At 32.8% G+C, this 11,913-nt stretch overlaps 2 protein-coding genes across 3 annotated transcripts; one reads left to right on the top strand and one right to left on the bottom strand.

The window, feature by feature from the left end:
• Positions 1-233: 233 nt before the first annotated feature.
• Positions 234-5,941, top strand: LOC139897080 (protein MEI2-like 2). The gene is made up of 12 exons (XM_071879726.1): positions 234-535; positions 1,740-1,871; positions 1,951-2,378; positions 2,528-2,686; positions 2,771-2,887; positions 2,995-3,146; positions 3,239-3,330; positions 3,425-4,238; positions 4,325-4,409; positions 4,497-4,565; positions 4,661-4,840; positions 5,367-5,941. The coding sequence occupies exons 2-12, from the start codon at positions 1,766-1,768 to the stop codon at positions 5,451-5,453; spliced, it is 2,289 nt and encodes a 762-aa protein (XP_071735827.1). The 5' UTR covers positions 234-535; positions 1,740-1,765; the 3' UTR covers positions 5,454-5,941.
• Positions 5,942-6,615: 674 nt separating this feature from the next.
• Positions 6,616-9,725, bottom strand: LOC139897081 (uncharacterized). Of its 2 annotated transcripts, none has more exons than XM_071879727.1 (6): positions 9,639-9,725; positions 8,649-8,947; positions 8,439-8,542; positions 7,872-8,346; positions 7,447-7,784; positions 6,616-6,987 (listed from the first exon to the last, which is right to left on the bottom strand). In XM_071879727.1, the coding sequence occupies exons 2-6, from the start codon at positions 8,812-8,814 to the stop codon at positions 6,829-6,831; spliced, it is 1,242 nt and encodes a 413-aa protein (XP_071735828.1). In that variant the 5' UTR covers positions 8,815-8,947; positions 9,639-9,725; the 3' UTR covers positions 6,616-6,828. The 2 variants fall into 2 exon arrangements, with proteins under 2 accessions (XP_071735828.1, XP_071735829.1); XM_071879728.1 differs by lacking the exon at positions 9,639-9,725 and adding an exon at positions 9,504-9,582.
• Positions 9,726-11,913: the final 2,188 nt, after the last annotated feature.

Consider the following 11,913-nt stretch of genomic DNA (forward strand, 5'->3'; position numbering starts at 1 on the left):
CTGTACATGTCACATCCAATTAGAGGGCATATTGGTAATTAGAAAAATAATATTATTTTGAATTAAAAATAATATCATGTACTGTGCTATTTCGCTTACGGACATGAAAGCAGGTTTAAATGCAGTTGAGAGACACATCAGATCAGAGTCCCACAACATATTGTTAAGAAATCGTTCCCCTTCATTCACATAACTTTCTCCTCCAATCACAACTTTCTCTTTTATTTGACAACAATATACGTACAAATACTTGTATCTATAGATTTGTACTTGTAGTACTGTTTTGGACAGAGAAAATAATACACACATTGGGCACACACACAGTGTAGAAACACAAAGACAGTTCTCCCCCTTCACGTTTCCATTCTCAACTCTACTTCCTTTTTTACAAAATAAAGGAAAAAACCCAAAAAAAAATATATAAAAAAACAAATATAAAAGCACACATAAATCTGATCAAGATGATATTTTTCGGATGAATCTTGTATAGATTCACATGGGTTTGTGATTATTTTCGTAGTTTGACCTTCTTCAGGTATTCTTTTTCTTTATACTTTTTTTTTAACCCACAGTTATGGATGAACTTATAAACCCATTATTTATTTATTTTACAAAGATAATTTATGGGTATGAAAAATTTGTGATTTTTCTGAAATGGGTTTTGTTAAAGTTGTTATTTTGAAGTTGGGTTTTTGTTTTAGTTTTAATTTCGGTGTTTGATTATGATATTCTACTTTATTTTGTCGGTAATTGTTTGATTATTTTGCATGTTGTGATCGGTGTTTTTACTTGCTATATTTCTAAATACAGGTTTTGTTGGAATTTGTAAAAGCAGTAAATATTGTAACTTTTATTAAAAATATTGTTTTTAGTGAAAAAGTATATGTAGTTCATCATATTGTACATGTGAGTGTGGCTTATATGTTTGTCTGATTGAATCTTTTTCACTAATTCATTGCATGAATAATTTGTATGTTTTCTTAGTATTTTAATATATGTTTTGATAGTTATTATTCCGATTTTGGCTTGTTTGAATGTTCATTTTTTTCTAGTGATATTGCAATTTGAATAATCAACCACCCAATTTGAATAATTACCCCTTTAATGTAAATTCTGTACTTTGAGGAGTTGTTCTATGAACTCAACTACCCACTTTTTGTTTGTTTTTTTTTTTCTATGATAGAAAAACTTTTTGTTGTTTGTACTTGTATCTTCTTCAAGAGTATTTACTCCCAATTTTAATGTAGATAGTTAGAGGTATACTATAAAAAAGATAGTTAAATAAATGCACATAATAATCATACAAGAAGCTATTAACATGTATGTCACATAAAGTAAGCCAATTGAATTTTCATTTATGCTTAGTTTGACCAATTTGAATTATCATGTCACATGTTCATCATTTTACCTGGTTTAGTATAGTGAGATTTGCATGAACCTAGGGAAATATATATCTTCTTCTCTTTTTTTTTTGAAAAAAAATAACTATAAGTCTATAACTACTGCTAGCTGTTTTTAGAATAATTTCTACAATAAAAACACCGTATTTGGGGACAAAATTTATTATTGTTAATGACGAAACATGTACACCTCTATTAGTTACGGATTTTGGATACGCGCAAGCGCGCATCATCACCTGTTAGCCTACATGTTACTTTCTTGGCAATAAGTGTAGATTTGTGAGATCCTTTTATTTGTTCGATTCTGCTAAACGTAATCATTTGACTTTGGCTTAACAGTTTGTAGTGACTAGTAGACACAATTCATGATGACTTTCTCAAAAGTGGTGGGAAGTGGGACCCGTCGAACGATAGCTGGTTTCGACGCCAGTCTTTACTCAAGTTCATTACCGGTGCTGCATAACGAAAACAGTACGCACAATCTTACCTTAAGCTACATTCACCTGTACTCAAAGGACTTTATTTGACCCTTTTTTTATTTAACATGTAGTGATTTTGAATAACAACGGAAACGGTCATCATCAATTTGAGGAAGACAAAGATTTGCTAGAAGATATCAAAGATCGTATTCGAAGCGTGTTACCCGAAGAAGATGATCTTTTAGCCGGTGCGATGGATGGTTTTGACCTAAATTCATTTCCTAACCGTGTTGACGAATCAGAAGATTTTGATCTTTTTGGAAGTGGCGGCGGTATGGAATTGGAATCTGATACGATCGATAACTTGAATATCGCCATGTCGAATGCTAATTTGGGTGACGGGTTTGTCGCGAACAACGGTTTGTCTCAATTCAATCTTCAAAACGGCGGTGGGACCGTTGTCGGGGAACATCCGTACGGAGAGCATCCTTCGAGAACGTTATTTGTCCGCAACATAAATAGTAATGTTGAGGATTCAGAGCTAAGTACTCTATTTGAGGTGAATAATATTTATTCATACTTTTGCATTGAATTATATTTTAAAATCTCAAACTCTAGATCATGGTTTATAGTTATGTTTTGTGAGTTATATTGTTTAGCATTTATATTTAATGAACTAACATATATTTATTATTATGTGTTTTGTAGCAATATGGTGATATTAGAACACTTTACACCGCATGTAAACACAGGGGATTTGTGATGATTTCGTATTACGATATTCGTGCTGCTAGAACGGCTATGCGTGCTTTACAAAATAAGCCTCTGCGGAGAAGGAAGCTAGACATTCATTACTCAATTCCGAAGGTTAAATTACACTCTTTTTTCCAATTTTGTACATTAGTTAATGCAATTATTAATAATTAATAATAATGACAATTCTCCGATCAGGATAATCCGTCTGACAAAGATATAAATCAAGGAACATTAGTTGCTTTTAATTTGGACCCTTCGGTTTCATGTGAAGACCTGCTTCAAATCTTTGGGGTTTATGGTGAGGTTAAAGAGGTAATAATTTTTCCTTATTATCTAGATACCAATTCTAATGGAGTTAATTTTTTTATTTATTTTTAAGAGCCTATATTGAAATATTTGGACTAAATATTATTCAACAGATACGCGAGACACCGCATAAAAGGCACCATAAGTTCATTGAATACTACGATGTTAGAGCTGCAGAAGCGGCACTTAGGTGTCTCAACAGGAGTGATATAGCTGGTAAACGTATAAAACTTGAACCTAGTCGCCCTGGTGGAGCCCGTAGAAAGTAAGTTATTTAACGCATCTTTCCAAAAACACTTTGTATTTTGATTATCTACTACGTTTGACTAATTTGTTGACTATCCTATGTGCCTTCAGCCTAATGCTGCAACTAAGTCAAGAGTTTGACCAAGATGACACTCAAAGTTTTAGACTTCAAGTGGGTCCCTCAATATCAAATTCTCCTCCAGGTAATACTTTTTCCAAACACTTTCACGTTGTGATATTTGACATCGTTATCATGTGGACCCATAACCAGGTTGATTCTTTAAATGGTTTTTGCAGGCGTTTGGCCACAATTTGGCAGTCCTATAGAACACAATCCGATGCAAACTTTTAGCAAGTCACCGATATTCGGTTCAACGAGTAGCAACAGTTTACCGTCTGGTCTAGCTTCTATCTTGCATGCTCAACCATCAAGAACACAACCAATCGGCAAGGATCCTAGAATAACAAGCTATCTTGACCAGATATTTCAACAGTCCCATTCACTGCAAGATTCTAAATTGAGTCAATTTAACGGGTCAATGTCAAGTTTTGGTGGTTCGAGTTCAACCGCTTCAGGAATCGAAACGTTATCCGGTTCACAGTTTTTATGGGGAAGTCCCGGTAGAGCCAACCATGGCCTTTCGACCACCAGTCAACCGTACACAAGGCAACCGGGCCCGTTCTTTGGTTCATCTCAACAACACCTTAATATTGGGTCGGCCCCACCTGGGATCCCGTTCGAACAACATTTCGGTCGTTATCACGAGTCTCCAGAAGCATTATTCATGAGTCCTCCAAGTTATGGAGGACTAGGTATCGGAGCTCAAGCGGATAGAGGTTTTTTTAATGCTCGTGGGTCCGGAAACATTATGGAAAATGGTTCACCGAGTTTCAGCAACATGTCTCCTAGGATGTGTTCTATGTTTCTAGGTAACGGACATTATCCGGGGCTAGGATCGATGAATTTCGAAAGCATGAGTGAACGAGGCCGGACCACCCGTCGTGTTGATCTAAATGCGGATAACAAGAAACAGTTTCAGCTTGATCTTGATAGAATTAGTACTGGGGAAGATACTCGAACAACTTTAATGATAAAAAACATTCCTAATAAGTAAATAACAACTTCTTTGTTCTTATTGTCATTTTTAGTATTTAAAGTGTTACTAATTTATTTAATAACATCTATTAATCTTGCAGGTATACTTCAAAGATGTTGCTAGCTGCCATTGATGAAAATCATAGTGGTACTTACGATTTTCTCTACCTGCCGATCGATTTCAAGGTATAAATTCCGTAACATTTTTTTTATCTTGTTTTCCTAATATTGGAATTAGTAGAAATGATTTGCTCTCGCTGCTTTTTTATGCAGAACAAATGCAATGTTGGGTATGCATTTATTAACATGCTTTCGCCTATGCATATAATCCCATTTTACCAGGTCTTTTTCGTCAATCATAGTTAATATTTTTGTTATTTCTTTATCTGTTTATTAATTTACCTTGAATGACTTGAACTTCAATAAATTGTGTTTAGGAGTTCAATGGAAAAAAATGGGAGAAGTTTAATAGTGAGAAAGTAGCTTCACTAGCCTATGCTCGGATCCAAGGAAAGGCGGCACTCATCACCCATTTTCAAAATTCGAGCTTGATGAACGAAGATAAACGGTGCCGGCCTATTCTCTTTCAATCTGAGGGTTTAGAGTCTTTTGATCAGGTAAATACATAATGCAACCGACTTCATAAAAGTATATGTACGATTATCTATTAATTATCTGAACATACTTTTCATTAAAAAGAGTAACTTATACGAATATTTCTTGTGGTTTACATGAAATTACACAAACCGTCGTTACCTTTTGAAAATTGCAGCGATAGTCATAGAGTTGTTATGAAGTTACATCAATCATCTTTATCTTTTTCAAATTACACTGATCGTCCCTTGACTTACCTAAAAGTGTATGTTAATGGTCACTCCTATTAATGCACGTTTTGAATAAGTCACGGACCATCAACATACACGTTTATATAAGTCGGGGATGATCAGTGAAATTTTTGAAATACAAGGACGATTGGTGTAATTTCATTAAATCCACAGGGGCGACCGCTATAATTTTCAAAATATAAGGACGGTTTGTGTAATATCATGTAAACCACAAGGACTATCGGTATAATCTGCACCATTAAAAATAAACAAATTTAACTTATTAACGTTTATCGTGTTGACGGTATATGACTTGCAGGAACCTCAGCTAGGTGGTAGCTTGAATGTCCAAGCCCATCCATACTCGGTGGACCCATTGGCAAACTCGTCTTCAGATGACGCTTAATGCTAACGTTTCAGTACAAAAATGATGTCTTTTGAACCTAAAATTTTCTAGTTTTTCATGCCGACTTTATAAATCGTACATAAGTTATTAATAGTAGAAAACCCACATTGAAACCAAAAACCAGGTGTGAGTTTTCGCGTATTTTGAAAAGAGAAAGAAAAAGTATTTTGTTAATTTGAAAAGTGGTTGAAAGAGGTGAATGACCTAAAAATGTATAGGTGGAGATTGCAGATATAGGAATGGTGTAATCTCCTGTTTTTCACCTCTTCATTTTGGGGTTGGTAGTTAAGTCTGTTGGGTGGGTTGTTGACAAATTTCAAGTGAAATGTTGGTTTTGTTGGCAACTGTTTAGTGGAACTAGGAAGGAACTCTCATGTCTTTGTGTTTGGTTTTATTAATAACAGAAACCTAACTTTCTTAACTGTTTCTCTGCCATCAGTTTTAAGTAAATTTATTAATTATTGATACTAGAATGTAATGCGAGCTTATTGATGCTTCTTATTATTATTCAATTTGTTAGCTTCAAAAATATTGTTTTGGTTGTTTGCTTTGTTGTGCCGTTTTGGTATTTTTATTTGGTGGTTTGCTTTGTTGTGCCGTTTTGGTATTTTTATTGGCTTGTCTTCGGTTAGTTTTTCGTTTAGTGGTTAGTTCGGTACTTTGGTTTGTTTGCTTTGTTAGGCTCAATTTGTTGGTGCGTTTTGTTTAGGTTTGTTCGCTCTTATGGCTTGTTGGTTGTGTTTGCTTCTAATTTTGTATCGTTTGGACTCTTTCATCCTCAGAAGAAGACTCCCTTTCATGTTTTATACAACTTTTTTTTTCCGGAAAACAAATTATTTAATTACATTGTTTGAAATATATTTATGAACAAGTGTTTTGACCATAAATCAGGTTCATGTCCACTTTTCTTTAGGGAAGATTGGGTATAAAACATGTCCTTTTTAGTCAAAGAATCTAGTTCTCAGAATCAGAACATCAAGAACATAAAAAAAATGATCTTTAATTACTTGAAATATGCCAAGTTGTTTCACTTATTTGGGGGGGAAAAATTACAAGCACTTATTTGGATTAAACCCCCTGTATTTTTTTTTTTCCCCTCAGGTTGTTCCTTTGAAATTATATAAGCTTAAATTCAATAACAACTTATGTGTACACATTTTAGTTTCTAAGCTTCATCAACTGTACATATTCTGAGCAACTGTACAAATCTGTTCATATATTATATTAAACAACTAGAAAGAGGTCAAAAAGAGAATTAACTTTTATTCTATAGAGGATCAATGATCAAAATTATAAGCTCAAAGAGAAACAATAAGCATCTGAAAAGAAAGATTAATCTAAAAATCGAAGCTGTAAGTGTCGGAAAGAGGGTAATTTACTCCTTGTTACCGAATCTCTTGGCAATAATTGGACGAACGTCTTCAACATCAACTAAAGTCTCTAAAAATGGAAGTAATGTAATTAGTGCACAATCTGATGGATCATCAAACCAACTCTTAATTGGTATCCCATTATTCACTTGCAATCTGAATACCTGAAATCAATCATATACTGTAAGATATAATTTCTCAAAATTTATAAGACAAAATTACGAGGTTGGCCCCTAGCATTTGTTCCATATTTCACATTTGCCATTTGTCAATTGTTTCGACTCGGTTGGTCACTCAAGTATCAAATATTACGCATTTGATTCCTCTTCCTGTAAATCTCGTTTAAGTGTTGACATGTGCCTAACATGTGCCTGACATGTGAGGTCATTTTCGTTAAGTGTTGACATGTTCCATATGTCACGTGTCAACGCTTAACGAGATTTCAGTGACGGTCGTTAGTCAGAGAGTGACAGTAATATACGATACTTCAGTGACCAACCAAGTTTGGGAAGAAAAAAAAAAGATAAATGACTAAATTGAAATATGGAACAAACGTTAGGGACCAACCACATAATTTATAATTTATTCAATTTTTAATCCAAGAAAGCGAACTAACGTTCTACCTGTGGCGAATTGTCAATTATGACAATTTTGGAAAGATCGACACCCAAAACCGTTAGATCTTTGGTATAACCTCCATCTGCAAAGATGCATGCCTCTCTATAAGCTCGACCCGAAATGATCTTTCCGTCAGGATCCAGAATATCCAAAAGTTGCTTAGCGTAAATGCTTTGACTGGCGGTAAATATGACAATACGAAACATTTCTGACACTTTATCCAAAAATGCCCTTAAGTAAGGTCTTTGCTTCACATACACAGTATGCTCCTTCAAATTAGAAAATACTGTAAATGTGAAATCTGCATCATCGCAGTGTTCGAGTGTAGAGTGCACCAGTGTTTCTGTACATAATATGAACAATTATTTGTAAAAAAACTTGATTAAAAATAATTAAAAAAATAAGAAGCAAAAAGTAATGATTTTTATACCATCTAAATCAAGTGCAAGTGTTATTGATTTCGTTTCCTTTAATGGCTTGGGCGCAAGAAGATTCTTGATGAACATTTGTGGATCCAGGCACTCGAATGGATCCCAATCTAAATACGAATTGACATCAGATTCGTGATTGCAGGTTTTTAATTGATGGATCGCCATGTATATATTCGAATCGTCTGAAACGATTACAGGTTCAGAATCAACATTATTATCATCTTCATAATGATGATTGATTGACTCAATGCTATCTTCAAGAAAAGGAAGTAGCATATATTCATCACCAGAAACACTGCTCGATTCGTTACTTTCGTAATCAAGTAAACACGAGCTAGAGACGTTCATATCGGGATTGAACAAATCCGACACGTTACAAGTTTGATAGTCAAAGATATTGGGTTCAAAGTCAACGGACTCCAATATAGGTGAGAAGATTGTTTCTATGTTTGACGAACAATTCGCTGTATGATCCTGTGATTAATTAAAACTGCTATAAGTATAGGTGAAAAATAAAAAACAGTATTTTTTTTACAATGACAAGAGTTAAAAAAAAAAATATTTACCGTCCTACAATCAATGTCAAAACCACTTGAATGTGATTGAAGCTTTTGAATTTGACTAAGTTCGGTATCTACAACTTCACAACAGTCTTTTTTACTGATAGAATCTGTACAGTCAACAAAACAAGATAACACAAATGCAAATTCACCATAAAGATTGTATTTTGTTAAGTGTAGGATAATGAAACTGATGAAACCAAATTTGATTATTACCATCCTGCTTGTTAGGAGGACACATGTCGGGTCCCGCTTCGTGTTGAACGTTCCTCACGCGAGAGAAAGAAGATGTTTTGGATATCTTGCTTGAGTTTTGACATACATGGAGACTATTATTTTCTCTTAAAATGTCTCCCGTCGACTTCATCTTTATTGATGGCATTTGATTCGTATCTTATAAATCTATTACAGTTTTCACTCACGATAAATAAGATAATTCTTTCTGGCCTTAACTGAAAGCGGTCATCATTGACAAATAGTATATCCAGTCGAGTGTTGAGACGTAAAGCAAATGCCTGCAATCACAATAAGAGTTGTAATTCAATAAAGACGATAAAATTAACATAAACTTATTTGTAATATCATTAGCTACCAAATATAGCACAAAAACATTTCATCACACTAGTAACAATGTTAAATATGTTTTTTACCATACTGCACACTCATTCTTAAGAAAAAATCTATTAAACTAGATACAAATTCCATTAAAATCAACAAATATATAAATTTCTGCAAGTAGATCTAACATAATACTATATATTTATACTTGTGTATATACATAAAAAAAACTTTTAAAATCAAAACTAATAGTAGATATTGGTAATCATAATCTTACCTCTTAAAACCTTAATTATATTTAATACTAATTAATATATCTCAATTTTTAAATCAAAGTCAACACAAGTACTTCAACATACAACCGAAGTGATCAGAAATCAGATGAATAAAATAATGAATCACACGATCATGTAAAACCCTAGAATTACTGCTTAAACCTTAATTAAGAGTTCATAATAGATTAATCAATAGTATTAAGACTGAAATTCAAATATAATGTTCTGAGACATATACATAATATTATGCACATAGTTGATACTGTTTAAGTGAATTTGACTAGTGAAGATCATTCAAGCAATTGAAGCAATCAATTTCAGTAGTAAATATATAGAATTTAATAAAAATAATTTTAATCAAATAATTAATTACCTGTGTAAAATCAAAATTAAACCTTACTCCACTTTCTCTCTCTATCCCCTGTTTGACGCGCTTTTATTTTCCCTCTCTATCTCTCATCACTTCACTCTGTTTGTATACAAGTGGGCTCAATTTTCATTTTTGCCCCCCAATTGTTGTTTTAAAATAACAATAGTAGTCCTTTCACTATAGGCTAATGCTATATCAATCAATCAATATCAATATATATTAAGCAAAATTATTTTTTCAATGAGATTTTTGTTTTTCATTTGACATATTTTATATTTATATTATATTTTGTGCTAGTATATAACTTTGTTATATCTGAAGAAGATACTGATTTACATCAACTATATAATTAAGTACGCACAATCTCATTTCATGCTTTATACTCAAATTGTAATTGTAATATTATTATTATTATATTATAATTATATAGTCGGGTGTATTTGAAAAAACAAGTTTACTGACAAAAAATAAGACAATTAAACTCTTAAAATGTATATTTATTACTCCGTATTTATTATATTAACCTTTTGAATTAGATACTAAATTTGTTGTTTAAAGTAAATACTCATATACTTGTATAATAATTATTTGTGTAAATTATTTTTCATGTTTGTTTCGATAAATGGATATTTAAATTTCCGCATTAAAATTTTTATACTTATTTGTATGAACTTTTCTCTTCTAAATCATGTGTATATACTAAAGTTATAAAACTTTTCATGAATCGTGTGCTGATAATTTTATGAACTTATTCGTATGTTAAAAGGTTATGAGTCTAGATAAATAATTCTGTTTAATATACACATATTTGAGGATTACGATATTTGTGTGAAAGCTATTTAAATAGTTTTAGAAAAAAAGGTTATATAAATGTTAAATATTATAAGACTAGTTGAAAACTTGCATAAACGATTATGTAGAAACAGAGGCGGATTTGAGGGCGTGCAACACGTGCGCTCGCACAGTGCCCATAATTCAAAGGGGCCTATAGTGTTAGTACTTAAACCAAAATTTATAGTGTTCAGCGAATTTATTCGTACATATATTTAAAACTTTCGTATACAAAAAGGCCTATTTTTTGTTAATTGAACAGGACCCATATGAAAATTTAGAATTGACGGGACGGCCCTGTGTAGAAATTATATGTATGTTAGGCGTTATTCAAGAAGTCTTTCAATCAAAGAGGTTGGGGGTTCAACCCCGTCGTAGATATATTGATGAATTAATAGATGTTGGGTATGTAAATTGTCGTTCAAAAAAATATTTGTATAAAATTTGTACAAATATTATTCTTAACATTATTGTTTATAATTGTTATGAAATTGTAACTTTTGTGAGTGTATAAACTTTATGAGACTATATTTCTTTATTAACACTTTTCTTATTACTTCATAATTATATATATAAGATCATTAAGAAATTATTAGTATAAATTAATTTAATTTCAATTCAAGTTTAACATGTATCCTTGAACAACAACTCTAAGATTTAACTACAAAAATCTATTTTGTTACATACCATTAGGGTAGACATGATCCTACTTAAGCGAATAACAAAATAAAATCAACGGTATTATTTTTATAGTTGAGTAAAGTAGAAGGGGTGATTTGCAAAGCAGAGCTCCAGTGCAAGACAGATTGGGCAAAATAATCGTAGATAGTCTTTAGTTACTCTGTGATTGACTCAACTGACGGCTGGGATCAAAATTCTCTTTGAGTTTGTTCTACCAATAATAATTTTACACGTGTACTAAGAAATTCAGCAATCCCACGTGTGGTCGGTTGCAAAGAAAACAACTGGAGTACAAAAACAATTCAAACTTTTATTTTCCCTCTTATTTATTTCATACCAATACCAATATCTCCCACCTCTCTTTTAGGCTTCTCATACAGTACCTTATATATAAATTTACTAAAATTATGTATCGAGAGTTTGCATTATAAAAGTTTTTAACGTATAATTTTTATGGTTTGTCAATAAGTTTGATGGATATATCAATAGTATTTCTTTTAGATCACTTACTATTGTGACTATTAGACCACTCCCAACGGTACCAGGACGGGAACCGCCCTCAGCCCATTCCTCCGCCGCCCTCGAGGGCGCCGATGGCATTCCAGCCGCCCTCGGCCGCCCTCCAGTCTCTTTCCTGCTTCCGTTCTCGATTAAATCATATGTATCACAGTTTGAGGGCGGGCAACGGTAGTAAATCAGAAACAGAAGTAGCCGTTGGCTACCAACGGCTTTTTTTTTTTTTTTTTCTTTTCTATATAAACACCCA

This window comes from Rutidosis leptorrhynchoides, chromosome 3, assembly GCF_046630445.1.
Source record: "Rutidosis leptorrhynchoides isolate AG116_Rl617_1_P2 chromosome 3, CSIRO_AGI_Rlap_v1, whole genome shotgun sequence".
NCBI classification, from domain to species: Eukaryota; Viridiplantae; Streptophyta; class Magnoliopsida; order Asterales; family Asteraceae; genus Rutidosis; species Rutidosis leptorrhynchoides.

What these genes read in the sequence shown, in the direction of transcription:
- LOC139897080 (XM_071879726.1), top strand. Translation starts at nt 1,766, where the DNA reads ATGATGACTTTCTCAAAAGTGGTGGGAAGTGGGACCCGTCGAACGATA. An exon ending in AGCTAAGTACTCTATTTGAG is followed by an intron (nt 2,379 to 2,527) that starts GTGAATAATATT and finishes TGTGTTTTGTAG; the next exon opens with CAATATGGTGATATTAGAAC. An exon ending in AATATCAAATTCTCCTCCAG is followed by an intron (nt 3,331 to 3,424) that starts GTAATACTTTTT and finishes TGGTTTTTGCAG; the next exon opens with GCGTTTGGCCACAATTTGGC.
- LOC139897081 (XM_071879727.1), bottom strand. Translation starts at nt 8,814, where the DNA reads ATGCCATCAATAAAGATGAAGTCGACGGGAGACATTTTAAGAGAAAAT. An exon ending in TCCTCCTAACAAGCAGGATG is followed by an intron (nt 8,543 to 8,648) that starts GTAATAATCAAA and finishes TTGACTGTACAG; the next exon opens with ATTCTATCAGTAAAAAAGAC. An exon ending in TAATTGACAATTCGCCACAG is followed by an intron (nt 6,988 to 7,446) that starts GTAGAACGTTAG and finishes GATTGATTTCAG; the next exon opens with GTATTCAGATTGCAAGTGAA.